At 36.9% G+C, this 15,071-nt stretch overlaps 1 protein-coding gene across 3 annotated transcripts in view; it reads left to right on the forward strand.

Annotated features, from left to right (window-relative positions):
- The window catches only part of LOC139479145 (myotubularin-related protein 10-B-like), a 45,335-nt gene that overhangs the window by 12,450 nt on the left and 17,814 nt on the right, over positions 1 to 15,071 (forward strand). For all 3 annotated transcript variants that reach the window (XM_071261930.1, XM_071261936.1, XM_071261944.1), the window contains 2 exons: positions 8,188 to 8,254; positions 8,923 to 9,068. In XM_071261930.1, the coding sequence (XP_071118031.1) occupies positions 8,188 to 8,254; positions 8,923 to 9,068 (213 nt within the window). The remainder of the gene's footprint in view (positions 1 to 8,187; positions 8,255 to 8,922; positions 9,069 to 15,071) is intronic.

A 15,071-nucleotide genomic window follows, 5' to 3' on the forward strand; every position in this document is an offset into this window, starting at 1 on the left:
AACAAGAGAGAAAAACTCAAAATATTCATAGAAAGTATATGTCAAAGTGAAAGTGCCTAAGTCACACACTCTGTAATCGGCTAACAAAACAAACCTATTTGGGGGGGGGTCCTAAAAAAACGGTGCAGCAGGTTTGTCCTGAATATGTTTTTAGGTTTGTCAGCACCATACCCGTGCATCTTCCCAAGGCAAAGGAGTTAACTGACTGTAAAAGTCCAGTTTCCACCCTTGCCGAACTAGACTGGAATTTCTGTGCTCGGATGTAGCGCCACCAGTGGCTGTTACGAGTTATGTCCCTTCTATGTCCCTCCTATTGACCAATCAGATACCCTCTCTCATATCTCTTGCATTTGCTTTAAACAAAATGGCGATTTGATCAATAATTAAAATCTATATTGCAATTTAACACGTCTTAATTCACAAAGTGCATCAAATTAAGTGAGCACCTTGATTAAAAGCATGAAAAAATTTGGAAAATATCTGTTGATGCCGAGTTGGCTGTACACATGCTTTGCAAATACCGCAATCGACCGATATCTGCATGGTAGTTTTTTAACCAGCTGTTTATTACGGTACACAATTTTGATTGGACTATGCATAGACTCGTTAGTCCAACCAAAATATAACTCCATAATTCCTGCCTAGTTCAGCAAGGGTGGAACCTGGACTTTTATAGTCAGTTTACTCCCTAGCCTCAGAAAGATGCTGGGCTCGTGTGGTAAATGTCTAAGACCTGCATCACTTCAGGTTTTTCTCCCACATTAAGCTGACAGAACGTGATAGAACTGGAATACTGTTCAAAGCAGCATTAAACACAGCTCGCTCTCTTAATTTGTTACTGTTATAACAAGAAGGGAAATTACCTTGGCAGTTGAGTTGAATTTACGAGAACTAAGATCTGATTTTAATTTGATTGCCAAACTTGGTACATAGACACGGCTAGTAGTGAACTGGTGCCTTTTGATAGTTTGGGTTTTTTGACAAATATATTTTTCTTGTTTCCATAGCAACAACTTTGACCTAGTTTGTAAATGGTGGTAGTTGTGTGATCACTATAACTTACTAGTTGACATATTCCCAACAAGCATTTACCATTGCAGGGTATATCAATGACTTTGTCCCCTTGTATTGCTTGGTTTGCAGATTTATTCTCTCAAAATGCCTGTGAAGGCCATATCTGATGTCCCTGTCGTGATATTGCTGGAATATTGCTAAAAGCCCCGTATGACCACACTCGATCACTCAAAATGTCTCTATTCAAAATAATAATATAATATATTGTCCTATGACCACAACATCATTGTTTTTAGTGAAACTGAGTGGGAATAAAATAACTGTTCTCATTATTCAAATTTAGGGTCGGCAGATCTGTAGCCCATGTACAAGAAATACACATGGTCTTCCAACTTGAAGTTAAGATTGCAGGAAACATTTGACCGACTTTGTGCCTAACATATCAATTATTGTTCCTGTGTTTGTTTTGTTTGGTTGGTTGCTGATGTTTAGCACTTTGCAGTTTGATTATTCATGTCCTTGACACTATGCTACACCATGAGTCTGAACCTTATACAGATGTAGTGTACACTCATCAACACTTCAGTGCAACCTGGTCCAAACTACTTGAGCCAGGCCAATTATCAGTGTGGGTGGGGAATGGCAAAACAAAAAATATGGAATATTTTAAGTGATATGTTTCAGCAACATGAATGTAAAATGAGAGTCTGATGTGAGTCAGGAAGGAGACTATTAGGAGCTTATCATGAAAATATCAGATGGGCCATTACCATGACTACCGTTTAGAAAAGGCTCATTAAAATCAGAGTTTTTATTCCAATACGATATCTCTCTGCATGAAAATCTGAGGACTCTGAGGATGTTCCAGTAATATTATTATAATGTTACATTACAAAGCAAATTTACATTGCTTACTTGAAGATTTTGTGATAACCTGCATGGGTATGGTGCTGACAAACCTAGAAACATTATCAGAGCGAACCAGGATTCCAACTTATAATCATAGGTTTCTGGTGTGCCCAAGGGACACAACTCTGCACAGTGAATGGGGGTGCCTTCGGAGACTAGGCCACCTGTGCCACCTGTGCTCCTTATGGCATCTGAACAACTTGATTTCTTGAAGGCAAAGGAAATTAAATGAAGTGAAGGGTGTTTGTCAAATGTTTTGATAGTGATTATAAAACAGTTTTTCAACATTTTCACATGTTTGCAACTTAGAAACAAAAACTATTATATATTATTTAACAAGTAAAGAATTATTTGGTACAGAATATTTCAGAGCTACCAATCCAATTTAACCATGTTTTTCATTATATACTCCTTTGACAGTATATTATGTTACTATGGTAACAAAGCAGCCATTGGCTGCATATACTGTCAATGTTAACCATGGTGACAGCAGTATAGATCCAGAACACACCCAGTTTGGGTATTCTGCTTAGATTATCCATTGGGTTTTAGGAGCAGAACAACCACAGCACCCATGGAAATTATAAGTCATAATAAGAATATGCTGGTTTAATGTGTGATCTGAATGATTGTGTGTCGTTTTTATGTTTTTTTAATTAGTCTGTAGGTACTTGGGGAAAAATAAATAGAGGTTATTATGCGAGTGTGTTTAGGGATGGTAAATATCCAGTATTAGGAATAAACAATGTATTTAGCAAGCCTTGGCGAGCTAAATACATAGTGTTTGTTCCTAATACAGGATATTTACCATCCCCAAACACACAAGCATGATAATCTCTTTATCATATAATGTCATTCTTCAATTCTGTGCTTGAAAATCACTTTCCATCTCTCACAAACATAACCGAAACATTGCAAGTTTTCCTGGAATGTGCGCATTAATATATATTACGTCACAGGGTAAGTGATGTGTCAGTCGGACAGTGACAGTATAGCCAATATAGTTCCAACTGAAATCGGTTTCTTATACACTGGCGAAACAACATATATATGCAAAACAACAATTGCCTACACAACTTATTTTTACTTGCCTTTCGCGGCAATCCATTGGATTGTCTGCTAGAGTAATTGCCCTTTGTCAAAGGGAAGCTACTCTAACCCTAGTCTATGAGACATCAAGGCCACGGTCAGACGTTGTTGACAGTCGGCCTGTCCTGTCATAACGTTAGGAAGTGCAGTCAGATGTACACACAGTGACAAAACGAAATAAGTAACAAATCGAACATATTTCGGCCAAATCCAACTATTTTAATTTGTGGAAAAGGTTCCAAGCTGCAGAGGTCTACCAGCCCAGATATAGCTACTGATCCCGCCTGGCTAGACCTATTGTTTTGCAGTTTATATCTCCAAAGTTGCCAAAACTTGTAAAATGCCTTAGCAACGTCACAGTTAGACACTGATTTTCAATATACATGTATTATATTCTATTGATAACGATACCAATTATCCCAGTAGTTTTTCCAGATTCCTTAATAGCTAATTCTGACTTGATCACCCAATGACAAGGTCGACTGAAACACTGAAAGTAGTCCCTACTTGACCTTTAATATTTGCATCTCTATCCACATATGACCCCAACGGATATTGTTTTTATCCGTTGACTTTATCCTGCCGAGAAACCTACCCATTATATGATAAAATGAAATATCATCCAGTTAATATTTAATTGTACATTCTGAATGTTTAGATGGTGTTATTCAACAAACACATGTATCACCCCGCAATATGGACATGTGTATTCTGAATACTACTGTAAAAAACTGTATTCATGTGGAAACAAAATAAAACATTATGGAATTATTATTTTTTTAATGTTGTGAGTCAGGTGTTTAAAGGTGAGGTCGGCAGGGATGAAGATTTAATCAATTATTTTTTTCGGCGTAAAGACTATTTCAACTTTATGTAGTAGAGTGAGCTATTCATTTGGAAATCCGATCTCACGGTGCATGTTCTACAACCCTTTAGCTTATCTCATGGAGTTGTGATACTGTGAGTGATTTGTAGCTGTAAGTGTCCTACTCGCTTGCCTCTCCTCACACTTTCCTTGAAATGAGACCCGAGTTCTCCTTGAACACTGAGCAGGATTACGGTGTTGCTGTAAACAGGAACATGCAGCACAATGTTTCTCCACACACTAGCAACTAATATCCTGTTGTGAAATACTTGGAGGCATGTTAAAGGAAATAGGCCTTTAGTGGTAAAATACTTTTTGTCAGAGTCAAATGTTGAAGTTAGGCAATTTACAAAGTGTTCTTGTTCCTTATGACTTTTTCAAAACTGACTGGTTCCAGAGTGAGGATTTTATTTGTCTGTTTCTTTTCTTTGGAAGGTTTTTGATCTATGAATGTAAACATAATCTTATGTATAATCTGACCTTTTTTGCTGCCCTGTGTGTCTTGAAGTATGAAGAGACAGGTTTGAGGCAACTGTCCCATGCATTCTGACACACTGTGGATGGCATGGTATGATCAAAAAGTTGGATCCTTGTGCAAAAACAAAATCTGAGTTGAAACAGTTGCTTTATAAGTGCTTAAAATATATATGTAAATTCATTAAAAATGAGGGTAATTTTAGAGGCAGGCATGTCATGAGGAACAAGAAACGTATTTTAACTCGTCTTACTATCAACACTTTCACTAATCAACACCTATAAACTGAACTTTCCATCACTACTAACATAGCAACTGTTGTATCTCAAGTGTATGCTTTGATCTGATTAATTATGATGTGTAATAATATTTCTATTACCGTATTCGACGTAATAAGCGCCCACGGCGATATTTGCTAATATATTGGCTAGTGAACGTTCCCAATTAGCACTCCTTCCGATTGATCAATGTACACAAGACTTTTTTATTCGCGTATAATATGCACTGGAGTGTTATATGCACCCTTAATTACGGGCAATTAAATTCTGGAAAAATATATCTGCAGCATATAAGCATTTCAGGCTGTCAGAATAAACCACAAAATTTATCTTTTAATAATATTCTAATAAGTGCCCCCTATTCTAAATTTGAAAGCTCCCTGGACCCTTATTACGTCGAATATGGTATGTCATATTTCCAGCTGAAAAAATATAACTGTAAAGTAAATGTAAAAGTAAATGTGTTCATGTAAAGTCATTTTATACTGTTAAAAATGGGCTTTGAAGACATCAAGTTATCAACCCACCACCTGTCTGTTCAACAAAACTCTTAATTGCTAGGCCATTGCAGGCCCTCCTATCTACTGGTATTTGAATAAAAAGCAATGAATGGGTTTAAAATGAAGGCGTATTGGTAGCACTGCTTGCGTATTGGAGCCGAGAGCATTTATTAAATCATTATGCGAATGAAAAGAAACACTATCAGATTTGACAGCGGTCATTAGCGGAATGTGTGCACAGCTGCTAAGGAAAACTTGGTCAAATACAGTGGAATTACTTCAGCTGTATCCGTCAAAAGCTTATTGTAGTTAATTGACAATACCTTTTCCGGAAAAACAACGTTCAATAAATGTCGGCGATAAACAAATTATCGACAAAATAATTTCCTTTGGTTACTCTGACTCAAAATCTTGTCTTTAAAGCATTAAATCCATGGCATTGAGCAACTAGTATTAATATGCATCAGAATTTGTTATCTTACTTTGGAGATGTGTTTTCTTGTATCAATTGTCGAAAATAAGTGGGCAGTAGTCAGGTATGGTCTCCGAACACACTGAAGATGTCTGACATCTTGCCCATCAAATCCCAGCTATCTTGACAAGTGTGTGCTAACCAAAACACACATCAAGTTCCGGTAATGGTATATGTCAATAAAATACATATAAATTAATATCATTGTTTAAGTGCCGATCAGCCACAGACGAATTCCTTACTGTTGACATTGACTACAAGAATTTGTATTAGCCCTGTTATATCAACAATTATTAAGCAAATACTAGATCTAGCTCTAAGACATAAACAGTGAATGAAATTATGGGTGAATTTATCTAGCTCTATGATGATAAGCTTTCCATTCAACTCCCATGAAAATATGTCGACAATGCATACAAAATACAGTTTGAATAATCTGCATCGAAGGGTAATTATGACTTACGTTCAATGGGTGTTAATTTCTTAATTAAAATTACATTCTCTGGAGATGGATTAAAACACTTCCCACACTGTTATGACAATAGTTACTGCATTTATATTGGAATTGAATCTATTCCTTCTTACTTTGTTGCTATCCACATGATATTGCTTACACTAATTTCAATAATGCTTCTCTTCATTCAAATAGATAGGAAGGCCTGCTTTGGAGACCATTTTTATGTGTAATGTTTGCAGTGTTGAAAGCTGCATCTAGAAATATTTTGAAATTGGTGAAATAACTAGAAGCTGGCTGTATCGTGTATGTATGAAAATCTGTATTAACTTATTTTTTGGGTCAAAATCTGTAAAAATGTTTGATGTTTGTCTTCAGCCCAAACTAACACTACTAACACTTGTAAAAAACAACACAATGAAGTTATGAGTTATGTTTCAAAACACAATATTAAGTCACATATGCACAGCTTCTTTTCTGTGCTATCATTGGAACATTAATGTTTGTTGGTAATGTATTAAAACATAAAGTGATCTTTAACCAATCAAGTCAGCTGCTAACTTCCTGTTTAACAAATTGGTCTTAGGAACACCAACTCTACCGCTAGCCATGCAGAGCTGCAGGGTCAATATTCTCCAACTATTAAATGTGACTCAAGGTCACTGCTTCAGGGTTGTAAATAACGGCACTAACCAGCATTGTATCAAAAGTCAGTCTGTTAATACACCCACCAGCTTGTGAGCTTTCCACCTGTTGTTAAGGCCTAACCAATGAATATATCTTTATGATAATTTTGATTTGACCTTCATTCTTTTGCAGATATTTAAAAACATTTATTTATAGAACATCCATTTGATTTGTTTGGGGGGTCTTTAAAAGACATTTGGAAGTGATACACATAAGGAAGAGAATTTATGGGTGTCAACTTCTTTATTATGAGGAACACAACATTTCAGAGTATATGCTTACTCCTTCATCAGGTGAAAGAATGACATGAGGCAGAGAGCATATATGTACATGTAAGGACAACAAAATTATTAAGATAACAAAAGGTGGAAATAACAAAGGGTAGAAACTAACAAGACAGATGATTGGCACTTATAGGTGATTAGCAATAGACAATGGAACAATCTATTTGTTTCCCAACTGTATCCTGGCACGGGTTGCCCAGTTGTCTAAGGTACCGCGATTCGCTGTGCCGAGTTGTGTCCCTTGGGCATGCCAGAAACCTATGATTGTGGAATCGAATCCCGGTTCGACCCGATTATGTTTCTAGGTTTGTCAGCACCATACCCATGGTCGTGGGTTTCACCGTAGCGGTAAATGTCTGAGACCTGCATCACTTTGGGCTTTCCTCCCACAGTAAGCTAAGCTGACACACCGTGATATTACTGGAATATTGTTAAAAGCTGCGTTAAACCCAACTCACTCACTCACCCAACTGTATCCAGCAAACTATTTATTTACTGCACACCATCAAACAATCTATTCATTTGCGCTATTAGCACCACAAAAATTTACATTTGGGTGTCTTCCATGAAACAAACTACTCATTTTCAACCACTGCCAACAAACTATTCATTTTGGGCATATTTGTGAACAAACTATTAATTTATAAAATCTTCCCACCAATCAAATGGATGCTCCCTTACTGGTAGATAAAGTATGTGTTAAGGAGTGGACAGTTTGGGGAAATACCATTTAAAATTAGCATAAAACTTATTACCGTATTCGACGTAATAAGTGCCAAGGGGGCTCTTATTAGAATATTATTTTGGAGAAAAAAAATTGAGTTGAAAGATAGTTTATGTGGTTTATGCTGACAGCCTGAAATGTTTATGTACGACAGATATATTTTTCCAGAATTTAATTGCCCATAATTAAGGGTGCATATAACACACGAGTGCGCATTATACGCGAATAAAAAAGTCTTGTGTACATTGATCAATCGGAAGGGGTGCTAATTCGGATTGTTCACTAGCCAATATATTAGCAAATATCGCCGTGGGCGCTTATTAGATCTGGGTGCTTATTATGTCGAATTCGGTACTTATATTCTCATGTCACACGTTTAGTTTTAGATTTTGGTCATTATTCTAAAGTTTGTCAACATAAACGATTTGTTTTTCAGGAAGAAGTCGAGAAAAAGGCCAACAACTTTTTCGTTGAAGGAGCTTTGGATCCATATATGCTACCGGGTAATATTCTTGGAGGTCATGATGAAATGTTTGATAATGACTTTCTCAGATGTTAATTTATCAAAAACTGTGTTGTACCTGTTGTATGAATCCATTGCTCACAGGGTAGGATGGTACATTAAAACCAGATATTTCACTCCACTTGATATCTCTCTATGTATCCTTTATAGATCTCTTCAGGTGAATGTTAAAATCAGCCTGCTTGGAGGTGTCTAAATTCTCGAAATGACCAAGGAATGCAGTCGGATCAGCATAACAGATATCTGTTTCTTGAAAAAAACATTAATGGGTCACTCCAAATGGAGAATTATGAACAAAATTATATCCTGCCATTTTCTGAGTGCCATCAATGCACTATCAAAGAAACATACATGCCTTGGTCTTCTTTTGTTCAGACTGAATTTGCCAGATCGGAGACAGAAGCCATGAATGGCACCAAATTGTGTTGGCAAAATGAAGAATGTAGTGAAGGGAAACCCTTTCGGAAAGTTAACTTTTGACTGGCTCAAAAAGCACTGTAGCTTTCATTTTGTTTGGCAGTATGCACAAGGCTCACCTATCATGACTTCCTATCAAGGATTGGTCAGATAGTGAAGGAGATAGGTTTCAAATCAACGTGTGTATATTTTAGTTGCCATGAACCAACCTCTTAGCTTCTTTCATTTCAGGAGAAAAGTTGATAGCCAAAGCAGATGGCATTCTGAAGTTTGTTCCCTTCTCCGACAGAAAACAGGGTGTCTCTGGACATTTGTTTGTCACAAACTTCAAGATCACATTTGTCACTGCAGACAGGTCCTCCTACGGTCACAACGAGGTAAGATGTAGTTACGTTGTGGTGGACATGAAGTTAGTTGTAGTGAATAGCATACTTCAAGATCACATTTGTCACTGCAGACAGGTCCTCCTACGGTCACAACGAGGTAAGATGTAGTTACGTTGTGGTGGACATGAAGTTAGTTGTAGTGAATAGCATACTTCAAGATCACATTTGTCACTGCAGACAGGTCCTCCTACGGTCACAATGAGGTAAGATGTAGTTATGTTGTGGTGGACATGAAGTTAGTTGTAGTGAATAGCATACTTCAAGATCACATTTGTCACTGCAGACAGGTCCTCCTACGGTCACAATGAGGTAAGATGTAGTTATGTTGTGGTGGACATGAAGTTAGTTGTAGTGAATAGCATACTTCAAGGTGATTTTACCAGGTGATTTTATCGCTCATATTGAAACAATCTCATTAAAATCAGATCTTAGTTCTCGCTACTGCTAAACAAAGATCTGAGGACATCCCATTAGGGGTCATGTCAGAACGACCTTACATCCGACCAATCAGAGCATCGCTTACCAGATTATGAAAGTGACAGTCGGAATGTGATTTCTAATCATGCAACCTCGAAAACTTTAACTCTGAACCATAGTTACAGGTTTAGCGACTAAATCTATACAATCTAGATCATCTATTAGCCATTCCAGAATGTTCTTTTGTTTAGGTTTCAAATTTGTAATCGAGAATTTGTCAAAATATGTTTCGAAGCGTACTCACCAATTTGAAATTAGTGCCGTAAAGCATGAGAATGCTGCCTTCTGATTGAACATTCCATTGGTCGGTCAAAGTTCGCGCAAGGTCGGTCTGACGTGACCCGTAATGGGATGTCCTCAGGTCTTTGTTTAGCGGTAGCGAGAACTAAGATCTGATTTTAATGAGATTGATATTGAAAAGGCATTATAAATTTATTATCGTATTATTTTTATTCAATTATAATATTTTATTCAAATAAATATATTTTTGATGCTGTTCAAGGCTTCTGTTAACAGATAAGTTTCAAATAAAGCGTGAATGTTTTGTCATGGCATGACGGATTAACTATAGTAATATGAAAGAATCAGGTGTTCTTTAACTTCTTTGGAGTACATATAATGTAGTGATGAGAAGCAGGGTGTTTGGTAGTGAGAATGGCACAATGAAAATGTAACAATTTGTTCAGTCTAACTGGCCACTGATCAGTAATCACCATTTTTTCATTTTCTGAAATATTTGGAAATTAAAGTTTACTGTACCACTTCCTTGACTTTGAGGAAACTATGTGTAAATACACTCATTTCAGTGAGAGGAAGAAAGTTTGTATTGGTTTCTTTTATACCACAAAGAGAAGGAATCAATACAGGCAAAATAGAACTTTCCTGTTGGCGATAATTGGTCAGCACAATAACTGATCGCTATTTGGTAAGGCTTTAGAATTTTTTGAAAATGACCCAAGAATAAATGGAGAAGACTAATAAATTTATTTTTAAATTACTGTCTGCTCTATATTGATTACAATAGTAAATGATACATCTAATGCGCTTCACACACGATTTCGCGGAAATTTATAAAAAACAATATTATAAGGAATTTTGAATAAAATTAATGAAATAAGTTACAAACATAAGTCCAGATGTACAAAGAACACTTTTTATAGCCAGATAGTGTAATAACATTTTGCGTACTTCAGTATGGATTGATGACATGGTATTTCTGGTGTTTCGTGCATACGGTAATGTCTTTCCATGGGGGAAAAAAACATCCAAACTCATAATTCGTGTATAATGCGCACCCCTTTCTACACAGCTGTGTTTTTTCGTAAAAATGTGCGCACTTTACTCAAGAAAATACGGTAGTATAGGAGAGCATATTCCGGGGGATATATTGAAGAGGATGTGAATGTTTCACAATGAGTACATGGCATCACCGCATGCTTTGTGTCCTGGGTCTTTTGACGGAAGGTGAAGGAACTAGGGATGAGGATAAACATATTTACCACTACATCCGTTGTGATTTGAGATATTGTTTAGGCGGCATTGTGATAATTGGCGTTTCACTTCCTGATTCAGACTGCCTGTAATTAATGTATGTTAGCATACAATTTTGCATTTATGAAATCAGTCAACCAGTATCGTCTATCTTTGTTTCAAATGGGTTTTACTCAGTTGAAGATCATATGACATGACACCTCAATTTTACATGTTTACATAAAAACCCATGACAGCCTGAGCAATCAAGTCATGAGACTACAAACCAGTGGTTGAACAGGGAACCATATAAGGGTGCAATGATACAGCCAACCAAGGTGGCACCACCCAGAAACTCTTTAGTCAGGAACCACCCTGTTCCTTTATAGTCCCCACCTACAGAGAGGGACTACAGTGGAGGTACAAAGGTCGTTTAGGGTGTATGAGTGTATGAGTGTATGAGTGTATGAATGTATGAATGTATGAGTGTATGAATGTATGAATGTATGAGTGTATGAATGTGTGAGTGTATGAGTGTATGAATGTATGAGTGTATGAATGTATGAGTGTATGGGTGTATGGATGTATGAGTGTATGAATGTATGAGTGTATGAATGTATGAGTGTATGGATGTATGAGTGTATGAATGTATGAGTGTATGAATGTATGAGTGTATGAATGTATGAGTGTATGAATGTATGAGTGTATGAATGTATGAATGTATGAGTGTATGAATGTATGAATGTATGAGTGTGTGAATGTATGAGTATGAGTGTATGAATGTATGAGTGTATGAATGTATGAATGTATGGGTGTATGAATGAATGTATGAGTGTATGAGTGTATGGATGTATGAATGTATGAGTGTATGAATGTATGAGTGTATGAGTGTGTGAATGTATGAATGTATGAGTGTATGAATGTATGAATGTATGAGTGTATGAATGTATGAGTGTGTGAATGTATGAGTATGAATGTATGAATGTATGAGTGTATGAATGTATGAGTGTATGAGTGTATGGATGTATGAGTGTATGAATGTATGAGTGTATGAATGTATGAGTGTATGAATGTATGGGTGTATGAATGAATGTATGAGTGTATGAATGTATGAGTGTATGAATGTATGAGTGTATGAATGTATGAATGTGACCCAAGTTCAAGTCCAAAGGAACAACTATTACATTGATAAGTCAGTTATGGCATATGGAATTTGATCATGTAGACTATTTATAACATGCGTAAGATGTCAGGTGAGGTGAAATGGGGTTTAACGTTGCATTCAATATTATTACACTTGTATAGCGATGTGTGTGTGTGTGTGTGTGTGTGTGTGTCTGTCTGTCTGTGTGTCTGTCTGTCTGTCTGTCTGTCTGTGTGTCTGTCTGTCTCTCTGTTTGTCTGTGTCTGTGTGTGGCTGCTGTACTAGTCCAGACTGATGCCGATTTATAGTGCTAGCCCATTGAGGTACCATGCCACAGTTAAACATGAATACCCCACCAATATACCATAATATACTGACTCCGAGCCGACCAGTCTTTGTTGTAGCCTCTGAATGCCAAGGGTTACAAGAATATAAACTAGCAGTGTACAATTAGGAAAATTCATCCGTATGTTTTTGCCCGATCAAACTGACAGTAAGAGTTTGAAATCCCAACCAAAACGAATGTTTCAAATCACTAATGAACAATCAAACAACTTTTGACAGACAACTTGGAGCTCCTATTTGCACATTTAGATAGTGTATTTGTCAAATCGTTGTATAAGTGTAGCTACATTAAATAATGATGTCATTGTTTAATAAATTGAACATTTCATAGTTCCATCATGTATCTTTTGTGACATTTTTCAAATTATGAAAACAAAACTTCAACATGGTCAAAAGAGGTCGTTGAGAGTGAGCTATTACTGTCCAGTGTAGGTGACTGCAGTAGGATCACATGTGAAGTTCATGGTCAGTAATCCTGTGCCCTGTATCAGCTTGTAGATAACCTTTGTCCTCCACGAGTGCTGTTATCTTACCTCAAGTGCTGTATGCTTGAGATGATCATCTGTCCTCATTAACTTTCGTAGGATTGTTTACTGCTGGGTCCGGGTCACTTGGGACTGAGGCACTTCTCAATTTCAGTTTCTTATCTTGACCAGTTTCTTGTTTTACATATTTTACCAGAATGCATGTACCGAGTCTGGAGGCGATATATCAAAGGATATACTACTCAAAGGAAGTTAAGAACAACACTGTTCTTTCATATTACTATAGTTAGTCTGTCATGTCCTTAACTTCTTTTGAACAGTATATTCATATGTATGTATCACCTCTAGGCTCATGCCATGGCATAATCTACAGTAATATGAAAGAATCAGGTGGTCCTTAACTTCTTTTGAGTAGTATAATAATTTTTCAAGTTTCATTTGAGGCTAATTTTATTTCAGTGAGTGTGTTATGTTTAAGGCCACTTTTAACAGTATTCCAGTTATATCACGACGTGTTAGCTTTATGTGGGAGGAAAGTGATGCAGGCCTTAGACATTTACAACTTCGATGAAACCCATGAGCACGGGTATGGTGCTGACAAACCTAGAAACGTAATCGGGGCGAACCGGGATTCAAACCCACAATCATAGGTTTTTGGCATAGCCAAGGGACAACTCTGGACAGCGAATTAAGCCTTTACGACTGGGCCACCCGTGCCCCCTAATTTCCTTACAAATAAACTCTATGAAATGAAGTGACAAAACTATTAACAAGGAATGTTTGAAAAAGGATATTTTCAATCAAATACCGCGATGTAAATTAGTTTAATTTTTTTAAACTTTAGGTCAGGCTTATCCTTGCAGCAAGAAATTACATTGGTCTGACCCTGAGAGATCCTGTACAAGGATGTGATGTTCTCATATATAGGGAGCATGAGTGACCTGGTCCCAGCAGGAGAAGGTTGCTTCCCTTTATTGTGCCAGGATCAATCTGTATCAAGACTGTTCATGACAGTCCATATTTCTTGTGTATATTAAAGGTTTTATTACAGAAAACAGTAGTGTAGGAGTATATAATTTCCTTGCAACTGTTATTGATAAAAATGCTTCACTGATGTTTGAACTACGTTCGTTCACAACCACTCATTCACTGAGAACAAATTTAACTTGTAGTGTATGGTTTTAATAAGCTCTCCTCTGTGTCAATTTTCTAAGGGCCAAGGGCAATTATTTACAGCGAATATGGTAGTACCAGTATTTTAATACACTTACTCCTTCTCATGAATGATGGTGTCTGATTGTTTATTGTATGGAGTCCCTGTCACCGTGGTGATGCTGTTTTAGAGTTTGTCCCCAGTAGTCTATGCTGGTCGTAAGAGGCGACCAACTGGATTGAGTGGTCAGGCTTGGTGACCTCGTTTATTGTGTGTCATACTCCCAACAATGTGGATCATTGCTGACAATATCAATCACTGGATTGTTTGTTTCGGATCTGATTAATTACAGGATGCTGTCATATAGCTGAAATATGCTATGAGTGTGGAGTTAGACAACGAAAAAAAACAAATGACCGTGTTGATTCCCAGACTGCAGTGTGATAGGTGTGAGGCTGCCAACAGCAGGAGACACCAGTCACTCTGTAGAGTAGTATCTTAAAACCACAACTGAACACATCTAATGACCAAGACCAATCCAGCACTTTCCCGTTCAGTTCCAGTGTGCCTTAGTTATGCAGTCTCTAGTTTTAGCCATGAGTCCAAAGACTGAATCTTGTAAATTTGTATTCATTTTAGTGAAATTCATGCATATGCATATTCATATGCACAAATTTCATTAAAGATTCCTGTAGATTAGCTGATAACAGTTTTTATGTTCCGACAATATCTACAAAAACAATTTTCCATAGACAAGTTTGGGCTAATAGACTGAAAATTGTTGTCCACAGACTGGACAAAAGCTAAAATATGTTGAATAGATATGTTTGACTCAGATACTAAAGAGTATTTCACCTCTTAAAGGTACTTGCCCAATGTAGTCAATTATTATTTCAGTATGACAAGAAACAGGGTTTTAT

Source organism: Haliotis cracherodii, unplaced genomic scaffold (genome assembly GCF_022045235.1).
Source record: "Haliotis cracherodii isolate W230 unplaced genomic scaffold, xgHalCrac1.p SCAF_1, whole genome shotgun sequence".
Lineage (NCBI taxonomy): Eukaryota > Metazoa > Mollusca > Gastropoda > Lepetellida > Haliotidae > Haliotis > Haliotis cracherodii.